The sequence below is a fragment of the Pongo pygmaeus genome, chromosome 5 (assembly GCF_028885625.2).
Source record: "Pongo pygmaeus isolate AG05252 chromosome 5, NHGRI_mPonPyg2-v2.0_pri, whole genome shotgun sequence".
Classification (NCBI taxonomy): domain Eukaryota; kingdom Metazoa; phylum Chordata; class Mammalia; order Primates; family Hominidae; genus Pongo; species Pongo pygmaeus.
In genome coordinates, this window is record NC_072378.2 from 32,616,811 (window position 1) to 32,632,292 (window position 15,482).

The following is a 15,482-nucleotide window of genomic DNA, read 5'->3' on the forward strand; positions in this document are numbered from 1 at the left end:
TTCCCTTCTTCCCAGTCCCCAAGCCTCTGCATTGAGTGGGATCTGTGTCATTAACAACTAAATTTCACTTATTTAAATGTGAAGAAACTTCATTTCCCTTCCCCCTTCTCTTTGCCCAGTGTAGTTTACAAGACCTTGTGATAAGCTACTTTAAATCACCTTTACTTATCATTGATCATTAGCAATTTTTTCTGGAATGTCAAGATTACAATTTATAAAATATAGGACATATAATGGTCTTGCTTGGAAGATGTGTGCTAACATTATTTTTTGACATTGTTTGATACGATTTTTTTTTAAATATTTTTTTTGAGACAGGATCTCAGTCTCCCAGGCTGCAGTGCAGTGGCATGAACATGGCTCACTGCAGCTTCCACTTCCGGGGTTCAAGCGATCCTCCAGTTTCAGCCTCCTGAGCAGCTGGGACTACAGGTGCGTGCTACTACACCCAGCTAACTTTTGTATTTTTTTGTAGAGACGGAGTTTCATCATGTTGCCCAGGCTGGTCTGGAACCCTGAGCTCCAGCGATCCACCTGCTTTGGCTTCCCAAAGTGCTGGGATTACAGGTGTAAGCCACCATGCCTGGCCTGATACAAAATATTTAAGATACAGTTGTTACCAAGTACTGAAATATAGGTATATCTCTTGTGTTGATGTTATTTGATAAACCTAACATAGAAAGCACAAAATAGGCTGGTGCGGTGGCTCATGCCTGTAATCCCAGCACTTTGGAAGGCTGTGAGGCAGGCGGATGGCTTGAGCCTAGGAGTTCAAGACCAGCCTGGGCAACATAATGAGACCCCCATCTCTGCAAAAAAATAGAAAAAATTAGCTGGGTATGGTGGCAAGCGCCTGTAGTCCCAGCTGCTCGGAAAGCTGAGATGAGAGGATTGCTTAGGAAGTCAAGGCTGCAGTGGGCCATGATCACACCAGTGCACTCTAGCCTGGGTGAGTGAAAGTCTGTCTTAAAAAAAAAAAAAGCACAGAATAATAAGAAAGCATGAAATTGTAAGAAACATAATACCAGGATTGTTTACCAGAGATACATATGTGGAGTTAGGGTATTTAAACCATAGAGCGGGAGCTGGCAAAATACAGCCCATGGAATAAATCTAGCATGTTGGCTATTTTTGCATGTCCTGTGAGGTAAGAATGGATTTTACATATTTAAATAGTTGAAATAATAATAATAATAATAATAATAATATTTTGTGGCACATGAAAATTATATGAAATTCAAATTTCAATGTCTAAAATAGTATTTTATTGGGACATATCCATGCTCATTCTTTTATATATTGTCTGTGACTGTTTTTGTGCTACAACAGCAGAGTTGAGTAGTTGTGACAGAGACTTTAAGGCTTATAAAATTTAAAATATTTGGCTGGGCATGGTGGCTTATACCTGTAATCCCAGCACTTTAGGAGGCTAAGGCAGGGGGATCGTTTGAGGCCAGGACTTTGAGACCAGCCTAGGCAACATAGCAAGACTCAGTTTCTACAAAAAATTTTAAAAAGTTAGCCAAGCATGGTGGCACACATCTGTAGTCCCAGCTACTCAGGAGGCTGAGGCAGGAGAATTGCTTGAGCCCAGGAGTGGAGGCTGTAGTGAGCTATGATCACACCACTGCACTCCAGGCTAGGTGACAGAGCAAGACCCTGTCTCAGAACAAAACAAAACCAAAAACACCAAACAAACCAAAAAACACAAAAACCCAACAAACAAAACCAAACACAAAACATTAAAAATATTTATAGAAAAAATTTGCTCACCCCAGCCCTACAAGAAACTAATGTATTAAAAATATATTAGAAACTTACTAGTGTGAACTTGAGGTGTTCCTGAAAATCAAAACAAGAAAATAGGTTAATGGCAGCATTTTTGGAACAGAAATACAGTTCTTTCCTAGTCCCAGTTCCCTAGTTCTTTTTTCTAGGGTACCATAAAGACTTCTAGCAGAATACAATGAAATATGATGAGACAACAGATCCCTTAGTGTGTTATAAGAACCTGACAGTTTTTACCACCTTATGTGGTCCAACTTATTGTTGTCTCTCCAATTGAGCTCTCTGCTTTCACCCTTGCCTCCCAGTCAGTTCCCAGTACAGCAGTTAGCGGGACCCTTTTAAAGTGTCAGCAAGACTCCTGCTTAAGAGCCACCAATGGTTCCCTATCTTGGTTTAACAAAAGTCAAATCACAACAGTGGCTTTCAAAGATGGCCCTGGAAGATCTGCCCCTCCAAATCTCTCTTATAGCTTCTTTTTATGTCACTTTTCATTCTGTTCCAGCTATATAGTACTTGCTGTCTTGCTTTTCCTCAAATAGTCTGGAAATGTTCCTACCTTAGGGTGGTTTACTTGTTGTCTTCTCTGATTGAAATATTCCCCCCTCAGATATTGCCTGGCTAATTCTCTCACCTATTTCATGTTCCATCTAGTAGTTACAGCAATTGCTGAGAATGAGGCATTAAACTTTCCAACTGTAGTTGTGGGTTTTTCTGTTTCTCTTCAGTTCTAGTAGGTGTTTTTTTTTTTTTCCGGTGTGTTTTGAAGCACTGTTGTTTGGTGCATACATATGTAGGATTTCTATGTCTTCTTGATGCATTGATATTTTTATCATGATATAATGTCCCTCTTTTGTCCCTGGTAAATTTCTTTGCATTGAGGTCCACCTTACGTGATATTAATGTAGCCACTTCTGCCTTTTTTTTTGAAAAAATTAATGATTCATGACATATATTTTTCATTCTTTTTACTTTTATTGTTAAATTTGAAGTGACTTTCTTGTAGATAGGATATAGTTAGGTCATGTTTTTAATGTACTCTGGTAATCTTTTAAAAAAAATTGGTGTATTTAGACCTACACAAAATAAATTTGTGTGATTTGCCTGATTGTTGTGAGAGGCAAGTCCCAATTCTTTCAAGGAGGGGAAGTCAGAAAAGGCTTAATCTCTGCAGCAGTAGTGGTCCAAGTTTAGATGTAATAAACTTTATGGAGGAAAAGGCAAAGATCAATCTTTCTTTTTTATCTTGAATTCTATTTTAGTGTTTTCTCTGTTTGCATTTTGTAGTCTGTCCCTTCTTCTACTCCCATTTGCTACATCTTCTTATTTTTATTATTTCTACCTTTTATCTTTTGGAATTTCGTCTTGTGACCCTGTGGCTTCAGAATGTGATACAAACTTCTTAGTGTATTATTTCAATGGTCTTCCCAGCATATTTTCCCAGCATTATTTCCTCTTGCTTCTCTTTTGCAGCTTAACTCTCTAACCAGAAGAACAACTTGATTTTGGTCCTTTCTATGTGGTTTCTTGTTTCTGTGGGCCTTTGATTTATTTAAAAGACAAAGACAGAAAGAAAGGAAGAAGAAAGAAAGGAAGGAAGAAGAATGAGCGAACGAACAAAAGAAAGAGAGAAAGACCCAAACTAAACCAAAATAGAAACCAAAAACAACAAAAGTGTCAGTGCAAATAAAGGAATCCAGATGCTACAAAAGACCAGAGGAAACTGAGAAAAACAGTAGGAGCTTACTGGTTGCTATTGGACCAATTGCTAAAAATAAAATAAAACAAATCAGTTTTTTTTTTTTTTTTTTTTTTTTTTTTTGATTAGAGGTGACGATGGAGTTTGAATTTTATTGTAAAGGCATGGAGAGCCATTGACAATTTCTAAGCAGTGGAGTGGCAATTAAGTGAAAGGAAGTAAAGAAAGGAGCTCATGAAAATGTTTGAGAAGGAATGACCAGAGAGAGATAAGAAAATCAGAACGTAGTAATGTCTTGAAGCCAAGAGACCAGTAAGGTGGGAGTAGACAACTGTGTTAAATGGTACAGAGAGAAAAAAATACTACCTGCAAAATGTCCAGTGAGGGCTGATACATAGAATATTTAAGGCCTCTTAAAGCACAGTCCTTTTAAATGGTGTCATTTGTCTTCCAACAATAAACCAGCATTTCTTAGGTTCTCCACTGCATGCAAAAACACAACCTTTGAGTCCCTGAGCCAAAATTTATAACAGCTTCCCTTTGCCTTTGTAATTGAAGTACATGTTCCTCCACCTGCTGTTCTAAGCTGTTGACAACATGGCCCCAAACCAGCTTTCTATTCTCTTTTTCCACTATTCTACTAAAGATATCCAGTTTTCCTTTCAACTAAATTTCTTACTGCTCTCCAGACACACTAGGCATTTTCTCAATTTCACACTTTTATTTGTATCCTAGAGGACTTAATGAATTTTGCCTTGTATGATATTTATATACCTACCACTATAAAATCTCAGAATGATAAAGAGCTTCAGAAATCATTCCTCTTACAAGGATTTTCTAAGTTTTTTCATCAGTCTTGGTAAAGTAAGAAAAATAAGAATATTTTGGTGACATTTTCATTAATCTAAATTTATTTACTCAAAAGACTATCCTTAAAATAGAGATTATGTCTTTGGATTTTTTGCTTTTGGTGTTAAAATGTATTTTCTTTTTTTTTTTTTTTTTTTAATTTATGAAGTATTTATTGATGATTCTTGGGTGTTTCTCGGAGAGGGGGATATGGGAGGGTCATAGGATAATAGTGGAGAGAAGGTCAGGAGATAAACACGTGAACAAAGGTCTCTGGTTTTCCTAGGCAGAGGACCCTGCGGCCTTCTGCAGTGTTTGTGCCCCTGGGTACTTGAGATTAGGGAGTGGTGATGACTCTTAAAGAGCATGCTGCCTTCAAGCATCTGTTTAACAAAGTACATCTTGCACCGCCCTTAATCCATTTAACCCTGAGTTGACACAGCATATGTTTCAGAGAGCATGGGGCTGGGGGAAAGGCCATAGATCAACAGCATCCCAAGGCAGAAGAATTTCTCCTAGTCAGAACAAAATGGAGTCTCCTATGCCCACCCCTTTCTACACAGACACAGCAAAAATCTGATCTCTCCTTCCTTTCCCCACACTTCCCCCCACTTCCTTTCAACAAAACCGCCATCGTCCTCATGGCCCGCTCCCGATGGTCGCTGTCTCTTCGGAGCTGTTGGGTACACCTCCCAGACAGGGCGGCCGGGCAGAGGCGCTCCTCGCTTCCCAGACGGGGCCGCCCGGGCAGAGGCGCTCCTCACTTCCCAGACGGGGCCGCCCGGGCAGAGGCGCTCCTCTCCTCCCAGACGGGGCGGCCGGGCAGAGGCGCTCCTCGCTTCCCAGACGGGGCCGCCCGGGCAGAGGCGCTCCTCGCTTCCCAGACGGGGCCGCCCGGGCAGAGGCGCTCCTCGCTTCCCAGACGGGGCCGCCCGGGCAGAGGCGCTCCTCACTTCCTCCCAGACCGGGTGGCAGCCGGGCAGAGGCGCTCCTCACCTCCCAGACGGGGCGGCCGGGCAGAGGCGCTCCTCACTTCCCAGAGGGGGCGGCCGGGCAGAGGCGCTCCTCACTTCCTCCCAGACGGGGTGGCGGCCAGGCAGAGGCGCTCCTCACCTCCCAGACAGGGCGGCCGGGCAGAGGCGCTCCTCACTTCCCAGACTGGGCGGCCGGGCAGAGGCGCTCCTCACTTCCCAGACTGGGCGGCCGGGCAGAGGCGCTCCTCACCTCCTAGACGGGGTGGCCAGGCAGAGGCGCTCCTCACTTCCCAGACGGTGTGGCGGCTGGGCAGAGGCGCTCCTGCCTTCCCAGATGGGGCAGCCAGGCAGAGGCGCTCCTCACTTCCTCCCAGACGGGGTGGCGGCCAGGCAGAGGCGCTCCTCACTTCCCAGAGGGGGCGGCCGGGCAGAGGTGCTCCTCACTTCCTCCCAGACGGGGTGGCGGCTCCCAGACGGGGCGGCCGGACAGAGGCGCTCCTCACTTCCCATACGGGGTGGCAGCCGGGCAGAGGCGCTCCTCACTTCCCAGATGGGGCAGCCGGGCAGAGGCGCTCCTCACCTCCCAGACGGGGCGGCCAGGCAGAGGCGCTCCTCACTTCCCAGACGGGGTGGCCGGGCAGATGCGCTCCTCATCTCCCAGACGGGGCAGCCGGGCAGAGGCGCTCCTCACTTCCTCCCAGACGGGGTGGCGGCTGGGCAGAGGCACTCCTCACCTCCCAGACGGGGCGGCCGGGCAGAGGTGCTCCTCATCTCCCAGACGGGGTGGCCGGGCAGAGGTGCTCCTCACTTCCCCCCAGACGGGGTGACGGCCGGGCAGAGGCACTCCTCACCTCCCAGACGGGGCAGCCGGACAGAGGCGCTCCTCACTTCCCATACGGGGTGGCAGCCGGGCAGAGGCGCTCCTCACTTCCCAGATGGGGCAGCCGGGCAGAGGCGCTCCTCACCTCCCAGACGGGGCGGCCAGGCAGAGGCGCTCCTCACTTCCCAGACGGGGTGGCCGGGCAGATGCGCTCCTCATCTCCCAGACGGGGCGGCCGGGCAGAGGCGCTCCTCACTTCCCAGACGGGGCGGCCGGGCAGAGGTGCTCCTCACTTCCTCCCAGACGGGGTGGCGGCCGGGCAGAGGCGCTCCTCACCTCCCAGACGGGGTGGCCGGGCAGAGGCGCTCCTCCCTTCCCAGACGGAGTGGCCAGGCAGAGGCGCTCCTCACCTCCCAGAGTGGGCGGCCAGGCAGAGGCGCTCCTCACTTCCCAGAGTGGGCGGCCGGGCAGAGGCGCTCCTCACTTCCCATAGGGGGTGGCAGCCAGGCAGAGGCGCTCCTCACTTCCCAGATGGGGCAGCTGGGCAGAGGTGCTCCTCACTTCCTCCCAGACGGGGTGGCGGCCAAGGCAGAGGCGCTCCTCACCTCCCAGACGGGGCGGCTGGGCAGAGGCGCTCCTCACCTCCCAGAAGGGGCGGCTGGGCAGAGGCGCTCCTCACTTCCCATATGGGGTGGCAGCCGGGCAGAGGCGCTCCTCACTTCCCAGACGGGGTGGCGGCCAGGCAGAGGCGCTCCTCACCTCCCAGATGGGGCAACCGGGCAGAGGCGCTCCTCACTTCCTCCCAGACGGGGTGGCGGCCAGGCAGAGGCGCTCCTCACCTCCCAGACGGGGCGGCCGGGCAGAAGTGCTCCTCATCTCCCAGACGGGGCAGCCGGGCAGAGGTGCTCCTCACTTCCTCCCAGACGGGGTGGCGGCCGGGCAGAGGCACTCCTCACCTCCCAGACGGGGCAGCCGGGCAGAGGCGCTCCTCACCTCCTCCCAGACGGGGTGGCGGCCGGGCAGAGGCGCTCCTCACCTCCCAGAAGGGGTGGCCAGGCAGAGGCGCTCCTTACCTCCCAGACGGGGCGGCCGGGCAGAGGTGCTCCTCATCTCCCAGACGGGGCAGCCGGGCAGAGGCGCTCCTCCCTTCCTCCCAGACGGGGTGGCAGCCGGGCAGAGGCGCTCCTCACATCCCAGACGATGGGCGGCCAGGCAGAGGCGCTCCTCACTTCCCAGATAGGGCGGCCGGGCAGAGGGGTTCCTCACATCCCAGATAGGGCGGCCGGGCAGAGGGGCTCCTCACATCCCAGACGATGGGCGGCCAGGCAGAGATGCTCCTCACTTCCTAGACGGGGTGGCGGTGGGGCAGAGGCTGTAATCTTAGCACTTTAAGAGGCCAAGGCAGGAGGCTGGTAGGTGGAGGTTGCAGCGAGCCGAGATCACACCACTGCACTCCAGCCTGAGCACCATTGAGCATTGAGTTAGCGAGACTCTGTCTGCAATCCCAGCACTTCGGGAGGCCGAGGCAGGCAGATCACTCGAGGCCAGGAGCTGGAGACCAGCCCGGTCAACACGGCGAAACCCCGTCTCCACCAAAGATACAAAAACCATTCAGGCGTGGCGGCGCGCGCCTGCAATCCCAGGCACTCGGCAGGCCGAGGCAGGAGAGTCACAGGAGCCCGAGGCAGGGAGGTTGCAGCGAGCCGGATCATGGCAGTACAGTCCAGGTTCGGTAACAGCGGGAGACCGAAAAAAGAAGGAGAGGGAGACCGAAGAAAGGGGAGAGGGAGAGGGAGAGGAGGGAGAGGGAGAGGGAGAGGAGGGAGAGGGAGAGGGAGAGGGAGAGGGAGAGGGAGAGGGAGAGGGAGAGGGCCAGTTTTTTTTTTAAATTATGTACTGAGTTCCTATTGAAAATTCACTTGGAACACCAGAAAACAGACCTTTGGGAAACATTAAATCTTCTAGGAATATGCTATCTCTTATTAAGTCAATTTTAACTCCACTTTAATAACTTAAATATCCAGGCCATTTTGAATGGCACGTATGATGGGTTATATGAGTAAAGGCCACTTTTTCTAATGAAATAAAATTTTTTTTAAACATTCTTAAACTAGGTCACATTCTTTCAGGAGACTGGCTAATAGTCAAAGGTTACTAATTTACGTTATCTCTTCATCATCTTTTTTGTCTTTTCATGTTTTCTCTTCCTTTCAAATCTCTACCATTATACCAGCTCTCATTGTATTATTTTTTTAAAGTACAGAAAGTTTATTTGTAATTAAAATGTAGTTGAGTTTAGCACCTTTTCTTTTTCTTTTCAGTTTTTATGAGAATTTAAAATTCTTCAAGAATTAGTAATACTTATTTTAAGTTTTGCTTCTTTTACTTTTTTTCCTATTTCAGTCTCTAATCCCAAAATATCTGTTCTATTCTTCACCGTTCATTGTATTCTCCTTCTAGATTTCCATTACTAAGTTTACTTACTCCTTGCCTTACTGTGGCAGGGCGGGTCTCACTAACGCAGGCCTCCACAACAACTGTTTCAGCACTGACTGAGTGGTTAAGTTAAATATTGAAAGCTGATAGAGCCAGTCTGGAATGTAACAAGCCCACCAAGAGTTTGCCTAGGCCTTTCCAGGGCCTTGAAGCATGACAAGATTATGAAGGAATTCTTAACAGGACTCGTTTAGGATTAAAACAAGTTTATTGGGGGGTCTGAAGAAACTCCCCAGGCCTCCACAAACAAGTTTATTGGGGGTCTTCTGAAGGAACTCCATAAACCTTCATGATTTAGCAGGAGACAAGGTAAGGGTAATCACCCCAGCACCTGGACCCATTTAGATTAAGTAAATTTACTGAAGCTCTAGAGGAAAGTCTTCAGGACTCACATCTTAGTCATAGATTAGAATAAGTTAATCACTTATGTCTTTAGATGAATGCACACTTACACGTAGACATATAGCTTCGAAGGTATATCGGCTCTGGAAAACTTTGTAATTTTGAGTTGGTCTGGCAAAAATTTCCAAGCCTTCTCTCTGTACCTACTTATATAAATAAAAACTGTCTTCTTTCTCAGTTCATCTGCATCTTGTTATTGGGCCATGAAGAAAAGCAGCCCGATTCTCCTACCTCAGCCTCCCAAGTAGCTGGGATTACAGGTGTGCACCACCACACCCAGCTAATTTTTGTATTTTTAGTAGAGAAGGGGTTTTGCCATGTTGGCCAGGCTGGTCTCGAACTCCTGACCTCAGGTGATCCACCTGCCTTGGCCTCCCAAAGTGCTGGGATTACAGGCATGAGCCACCGCGCCTGGCCAGGTCATATGTTTTTTTAAAGGTCTGTATTGTCAATAAAAATGAAGGCAAATTGGAACTGAGAAACATTTTTCTTTTCTTTTTTAAGTTGCAGTGCTTGCAAGCAAGTCCTGTCTTCAGAAGAACTGGCTCACTTAATAAGAGACACAGCAGGAGTTTAAGAGGCATAATCTATAAAGTTAGTCAGTTTCCTGATTATTCTTATTGGTGGAAAAATAATTCTCCATCATAATTATATATGGGCAAGGGTCATAACACATTTGTATGACAGTGAAACAGCAAAATAACTAACATGAACTCTTTTTTTGTTTAAAGGACCTTCACCCATTCCTGCATGTAAGTTAAGACAATTTTAGAACACTAAGATAAAATGCAAAAACAGCAATCATGTAATTTTTGAAACTAACTGTACGACTAAGTGGGAATTATGTAAACAACTAATTATGTTTTGTTAAAGATTTACGGGAGCATTGTGACCTGACCAAGGACAAAGACATTCCCAACCTCCTCTGACTCTTGCTGGCACCCAGATCTCTGTGTTCCTCAGTCATCTCTTGATTCTAACTCCTGCGCATAATTTCCCCATATCCTCCCTCCCATAGAAACCCTCCAGCCAGCCTGAAAGACATTAGAAGGATGGTACTTTAGAATGCTGGTTCTCCATCTTCTCGGTTTGCTGACTCTCCAATTTCATCTGCTTTTTATCCTACCAACCCTCGTCCCTCATGTCTGGCTTTTCAGCTGCAAGCAGCCAAACCTGGGTTTGGTTTCTTACATTTATGTGTATCAATATTGTAAAAATCAGCACTAAAATTGTTTCCATTAGGAAGCCAGCAATGTAAAGCATATGAACTTAAGCCTTTATTTTAGGTTCCAGTGCTAAATGGAACTATTATTCAATTTAAGAACATGTAAGGCTAGTTGTCTGTCCCTCCCTCCCTCCCTCCTTCTCTCCTTCCCTTCCTTCTGGTTTTCTTTCCTTCTTTTTTCACCTGCTGCCATCCTCAGTTTATCTCATGATACAAGGTTTTTCTGACTGCCATGTTTAATGTCAAGAGCTCAGGCAAAATGGATGATTTGGCTAGGCTAACAAAGTATTCATTTTGCAGTATTTCCATTTTTTTAGTGCATTTTCTTATGATTTTGAGGAAATTTTGCTGTCTCTCTACATTTCTATTTTGTTCCTTGTATTGTTAGTGCTTTTCCTTTTCTTTAATTTTGTTTCAAAATAATCAAAATTATTTTGTTGATTATTTTTAAATACTTTTAATTTCATTAATTTTTGCCTAATAAAAGTAGGACATTTTTATTATTGTGTCCTACTTTTGAGATTTTTCCTTTTTTAATCATCTTCAGCTTATGTTTAGTTCATCAATTTTTATTAATGAATAATTTCTATTAAAACCATTTACCCTAATAATTTCTCTCTAAATGATATTTTGGCTGTATCCTAAGTATTTTGATAAGTAATGATTTTATACTCACTTATTCCTATATATTCTGTAATTTCACAATTTTGTTTGTAACCTGTGGATTATTTGGATGTATGCTTTTTTGTTTCTAAATATGTATATGTTAATATTTTTTGTTATTTATTTCTATTCTGTTGCCTTGTGCTCAGAAAATGTGATTTATATTATGTTGAAATGTACTTTGAAATTAGTTGAGGCTTGCTCTAGTTGAAGGAATTGGTGGTCAAGTTAATAACTTTTCCATCTGTGCTTGCTTGGTGGAATGTTCAGTGTACATTACTAGATAAAGCTTTCTAAAATTATGTCAAAGCCTCTCTAGCCTTACTAATTTTTGTCTGTTTTATTTATTTATTTTATGAGAGAAATATTATTAAAATATCTATTTAGTTACAGATGTCTTTGCTATTTTGTCAGTTTTTGTTTTATGTATTTCAAAGTCTATGCTATAAGCTCACAACTTTCACTTATATTTTATCTGATATTTGCACAATTATATCAAGTTTTGTTTTGTTGTTAACTGCCTGTTTTTTTTTTTTGAGACAGAATTTCGCTCTTGTCACTTAGGCTGGAGTGCAATGGTGCAATCTCGGCTCACCGCAACCTCTGCCTCCTAGGTTCAAGTGACTCTCCAGCCTCAGCCTCTCAAGTAGCTGGGATGACAAGCATGTGCCGCCATGCCTGGCTAATTTTGTATTTTTAGTAGAGACAGGGTTTCACCATGTTGGCCAGGCAGGTCTCGAACTCCTGACCTCAAGTGATCTACCCACTTTGGCCTCCCAAAGTGCTGGAATTACAGGCATGAGCCACCACACCAGGCCAATTGCCTGGTATGTTTGAAAATTCCTTCATTTAAATTTTTCTGTGTGTCACCTTATTTTAGGTATATTTCTTAATAGAGTTTAGCTATTTTTCTTATTTTTTTTTTTACAGGAAAATAGAAAAATTAAAAAAATTTAATTCTTTTAATTACATCTGAGAGTTTCTAGCTTTTAATCTGTGAGTTTAATCTACTATTGTATAATATTGTGCTAAGCAACATATTTAGACTTTTTTAACCCTCATTTAAAAAATTTGCTTTTTATTTGCTTTCTCTTTTTCTTTTTTCTTGCTTTCTTGTGGACTAATATAGTTTTCTTTCTTCTTTTTATTTTCCCTATGGGTTCAGAAGGTGTATGTCACATTTCTATTATATTAATAGTTGTCTTTTATTTTTGCCATAAATATTCAAATGTATATATTAAATAAGATGAAAAGTTAATCAGTACATCTGACCTTTTGTCAAATGAACTTAGTTCATAATCGTTAGCCTTGTCTCTAAGGTTTTTTTTCCTAATGCTTTAGGTCTACTCATTTTAAAGCACACTAATATATTTCTCCTTCACTCTCTCCTTCTCCTTCTTTTCTTTCTGCTTTTTTTTTGACAGGGTCTTGCTCCTAGGCTGGAGTGCAATGTCATGATCACAGCTCACTACCGCTTTGAGCTCCCAGGCTCGAGCAATCCTCCCACCTCAGCCTACTGAGTAGCTGTGACTACAGGCATGCACCACCACACTCAGCTGATGTTTGTATTTTTTGTAGAGACAGGATTTCACCATGGTGCCCAGCCTGGTCTCCAACTCCTGAGCTCAAGCAATCCACCTTCCCCGGCCTGCCAAAGTGCAGGGCTTATAGGCGTGAACCACTGTGCTCAGCCTCTTTCTGCTCTTCCTTCTCCTTCTTCTCTTCCTTCTCTTTTTTTTCTTTATAGTCAACATTTTAGATTTACTATCATGTTTTGCTGATTTGTTTTCTTACATATGTTTCTTGGTTCTAACTTCTTTTTGAGTTTTTACTCAAAAGTAAATTCCCTGAAGTATGTCCCTTTGATAATTCTTTCATTGGGGACCTGTGTTTAATGAGTTTCTATGTTCTTGAATATACAAAAATGACTTAATTTCAGTCTCACTCGTAAATGATAATTTTGCTGATTGTATCATATGGGTTTATAGTAATTTTCCTTCAGTCTTTTGATGATATTGTTCTGTTGTATTCTTTTTAAAATTTTTTTATTTTTAATTTTTATGGGTATATAGTAGGTGCAAGTAGGTACATGAAATATTTTGGTACACTCATACAATGTGTAATAATGTGTAGTAATCACATCAGGGTTAACTGAATATCACCTTAAGCATTTATCATTTCTTTGTGTTACAAACATTGCAATTATATTCTTTTAGTTGTTTCAAAATGTACAATAAATTTCCTTTGACTATAGTCACCCTGTTGTGCTATCAAATATTAGATCTTATCCATTCTACCTAACTATTTTTGTACCTATTAACCATTCCCAATTTTCCTCTCTCCTGACTACCCTCCCCAGGCTCTGGTAACCATCATTCTACTCTCTATCTCCATGAGTTCAATGTTTTAACTTTTAGTTCCCACGAATGAGTATGGACATGTGAAGTCTGTGTTTCTATGCCTGGCTTATTTCACTTAACATAATGACCTTCATTTCCATCCAGGTTGTTGCAAATGATAGGATCTCATTCTTGTTTGGATCTCATTCTTGTTCTGTTGTATTCTGGCACATATTATTGCTAACGAGATGTCTAGTGTTAACATGATTTTTTGCAGGTGATCTGCTTCTCTGGTTGTCTTTATGATTTGCTTTTTAGTGTCTGTTTGTCAGCTTACTACAATGAGTTTTGGCACATGTAAGTGTGTGTGTGTGTGTGTGTGTGTGCATCTGTCTGTGTGTTTTAAAGTTATCTAATTTCAACTTTCAGTGGACCATTTTGATCTGAGGATTTATGTCTCTTTTCTTCTGGAATGTTATCAATTATTATGTTTAAAAGTATTACTTGACATTTATTCTTTTAATTCTCTCTTATCAAATTCCTACTACACTTGACCTCATTCTATTTACAGCTCTTCTTTTTCATATTTTCAATATCTTCTGTGTATTATTTTGAGCTGAGATTTTCAATATTTTCCATGTACTATTTTGAACTGAGATTTCCTCAGTTCTGTCTTCCAGTTTACTCTTTTAAATGGTGATTAATAATATTTAAATATTATTTACATATAGTTACATTAGAATTTTATATATTACCTAACCATTGTTTCAATTTTAATAACTTTTTTATTTTCAAGATTTCAGCTTGGTTCTTTTTTAAATCTGCCTGTTCTTTCTTCAAACTATCTTTCAAATATATATACATATATATATATATTTCTTTTTTTATCTTTTTAGAAAGGATAGTCTTTCTTTTATTCCCCAATAGGTAAGCCACAACCTATCAGAACTCCAGCCTTTCGTGGCCTTTTCATGCTATACTAGCTGTCATATGCCGTATCAGCTGCCTTACCGTTTAAAATTTTATTATCTCCTTCACCTCCTCCATTTAGGCATTTCTTCCCTCCTATCTTATCAAGGTTACTCATGACATTCATTTTGCAAAATTCCTTGTCAGTTCTTACTCCAAAAATTTATTGCTTAGCTGTTTTTGATGCTGTTGTTTATTTTTTCCATATTGAAATCCTATCTTCTCTTGAGTGCTGTGAGACCACCCCTTTGCTGGTTCTCCTTCTTTCTCCCTGCTCACAACTTCTGTATATGCTTAGTTAGATTTTTCTCATTCTAAATTTCTAAAACTGATTAATCCTTACTCCTTCATTTTTACATATACCTTTGGTTATCTAATTTAGTCCAATCATCTTAAATGTTACCTATATGCTGATTACTGTCTAATTTATTTCCCACCCAATCTCTCCCTAAATCTTCAGACTCAAATATTTAATTGCCTTTTGATATAGAGTATATGCTTGGATGGGGAACAGAATGTTTAGTGGGATTTTTCTTGTTACTCCCAAATTGACAAGTAGGATCACAAAGCTGAGGAAAAAGAGGTTATAACTTCCCATTCCCCTCCTCAGTAAACTGAGGTGAGACAAGTCCTCAGGAGGGATTGCAGCATTGCCAACTCCATAATTAAAAGGGAAAGGATTCTTGAGGCTGTGCAGTGCAGAGGTGCTGCTCGCTGGCCTTGACAGATGATGGCCAAATTAGCTCTCCTATCTCAAGTGTCACCCTTTTTCCAAGACAACATAAGCAAACAACTGTAAAGGGCAGGAGATTTAAGAGTCTTTAGAGTTGTGAGTAGTTAACAAAGGAATGATGTTGTAGGGGAGGAAGGAATAGTGCTTTCCTTTTCTGAAGGCAAATGAGTAGCACTTTGAGATTTGCTTACAGTGATTGGGGGTATTTGTGAGAAAGGATGTGTGACAACCCATCTCCTGGTTGAATAGTGGATTTGTTGATTTGTTTTGTGCCTATGTGAATGAAGGAAAATAAAATTGGAGAGAGACAGTAGTGCAGAGTGTCCTTGTTCTGTGATAAGGATCCTTGAGCTTGCTGAGGGTTCAGTGGGCAGTGCAAAAGACATCCTGGCTTGAGTCTTCTTGCTAGGATGTCACTCAAGTGGGTGGCCTACTTGGTAAGGCCATCTCTACAGTACTGGCTATGAAGTATATTGCTGGAGAGGGAATTGAGGGGCTCTGGAATAGGCAAGACTAGAGTCAGTACTC

General features: G+C 43.1%; 1 protein-coding gene and 1 long non-coding RNA gene across 4 annotated transcripts in view; one reads left to right on the forward strand and one right to left on the reverse strand.

Moving 5' to 3' along the window:
* LOC129039453 (uncharacterized) overlaps window positions 1–15,482 on the forward strand; it is a 139,648-nt gene that overhangs the window by 47,426 nt on the left and 76,740 nt on the right. The gene's annotated exons all lie outside the window — the stretch shown is intronic.
* The window catches only part of TSBP1 (testis expressed basic protein 1), an 82,308-nt gene that overhangs the window by 7,875 nt on the left and 58,951 nt on the right, over window positions 1–15,482 (reverse strand). For all 3 annotated transcript variants that reach the window (XM_063666081.1, XM_063666080.1, XM_063666082.1), the window contains one exon: window positions 1,822–1,842. In XM_063666081.1, coding sequence (XP_063522151.1) covers window positions 1,822–1,842 — 21 coding nt within the window. The remainder of the gene's footprint in view (window positions 1–1,821; window positions 1,843–15,482) is intronic.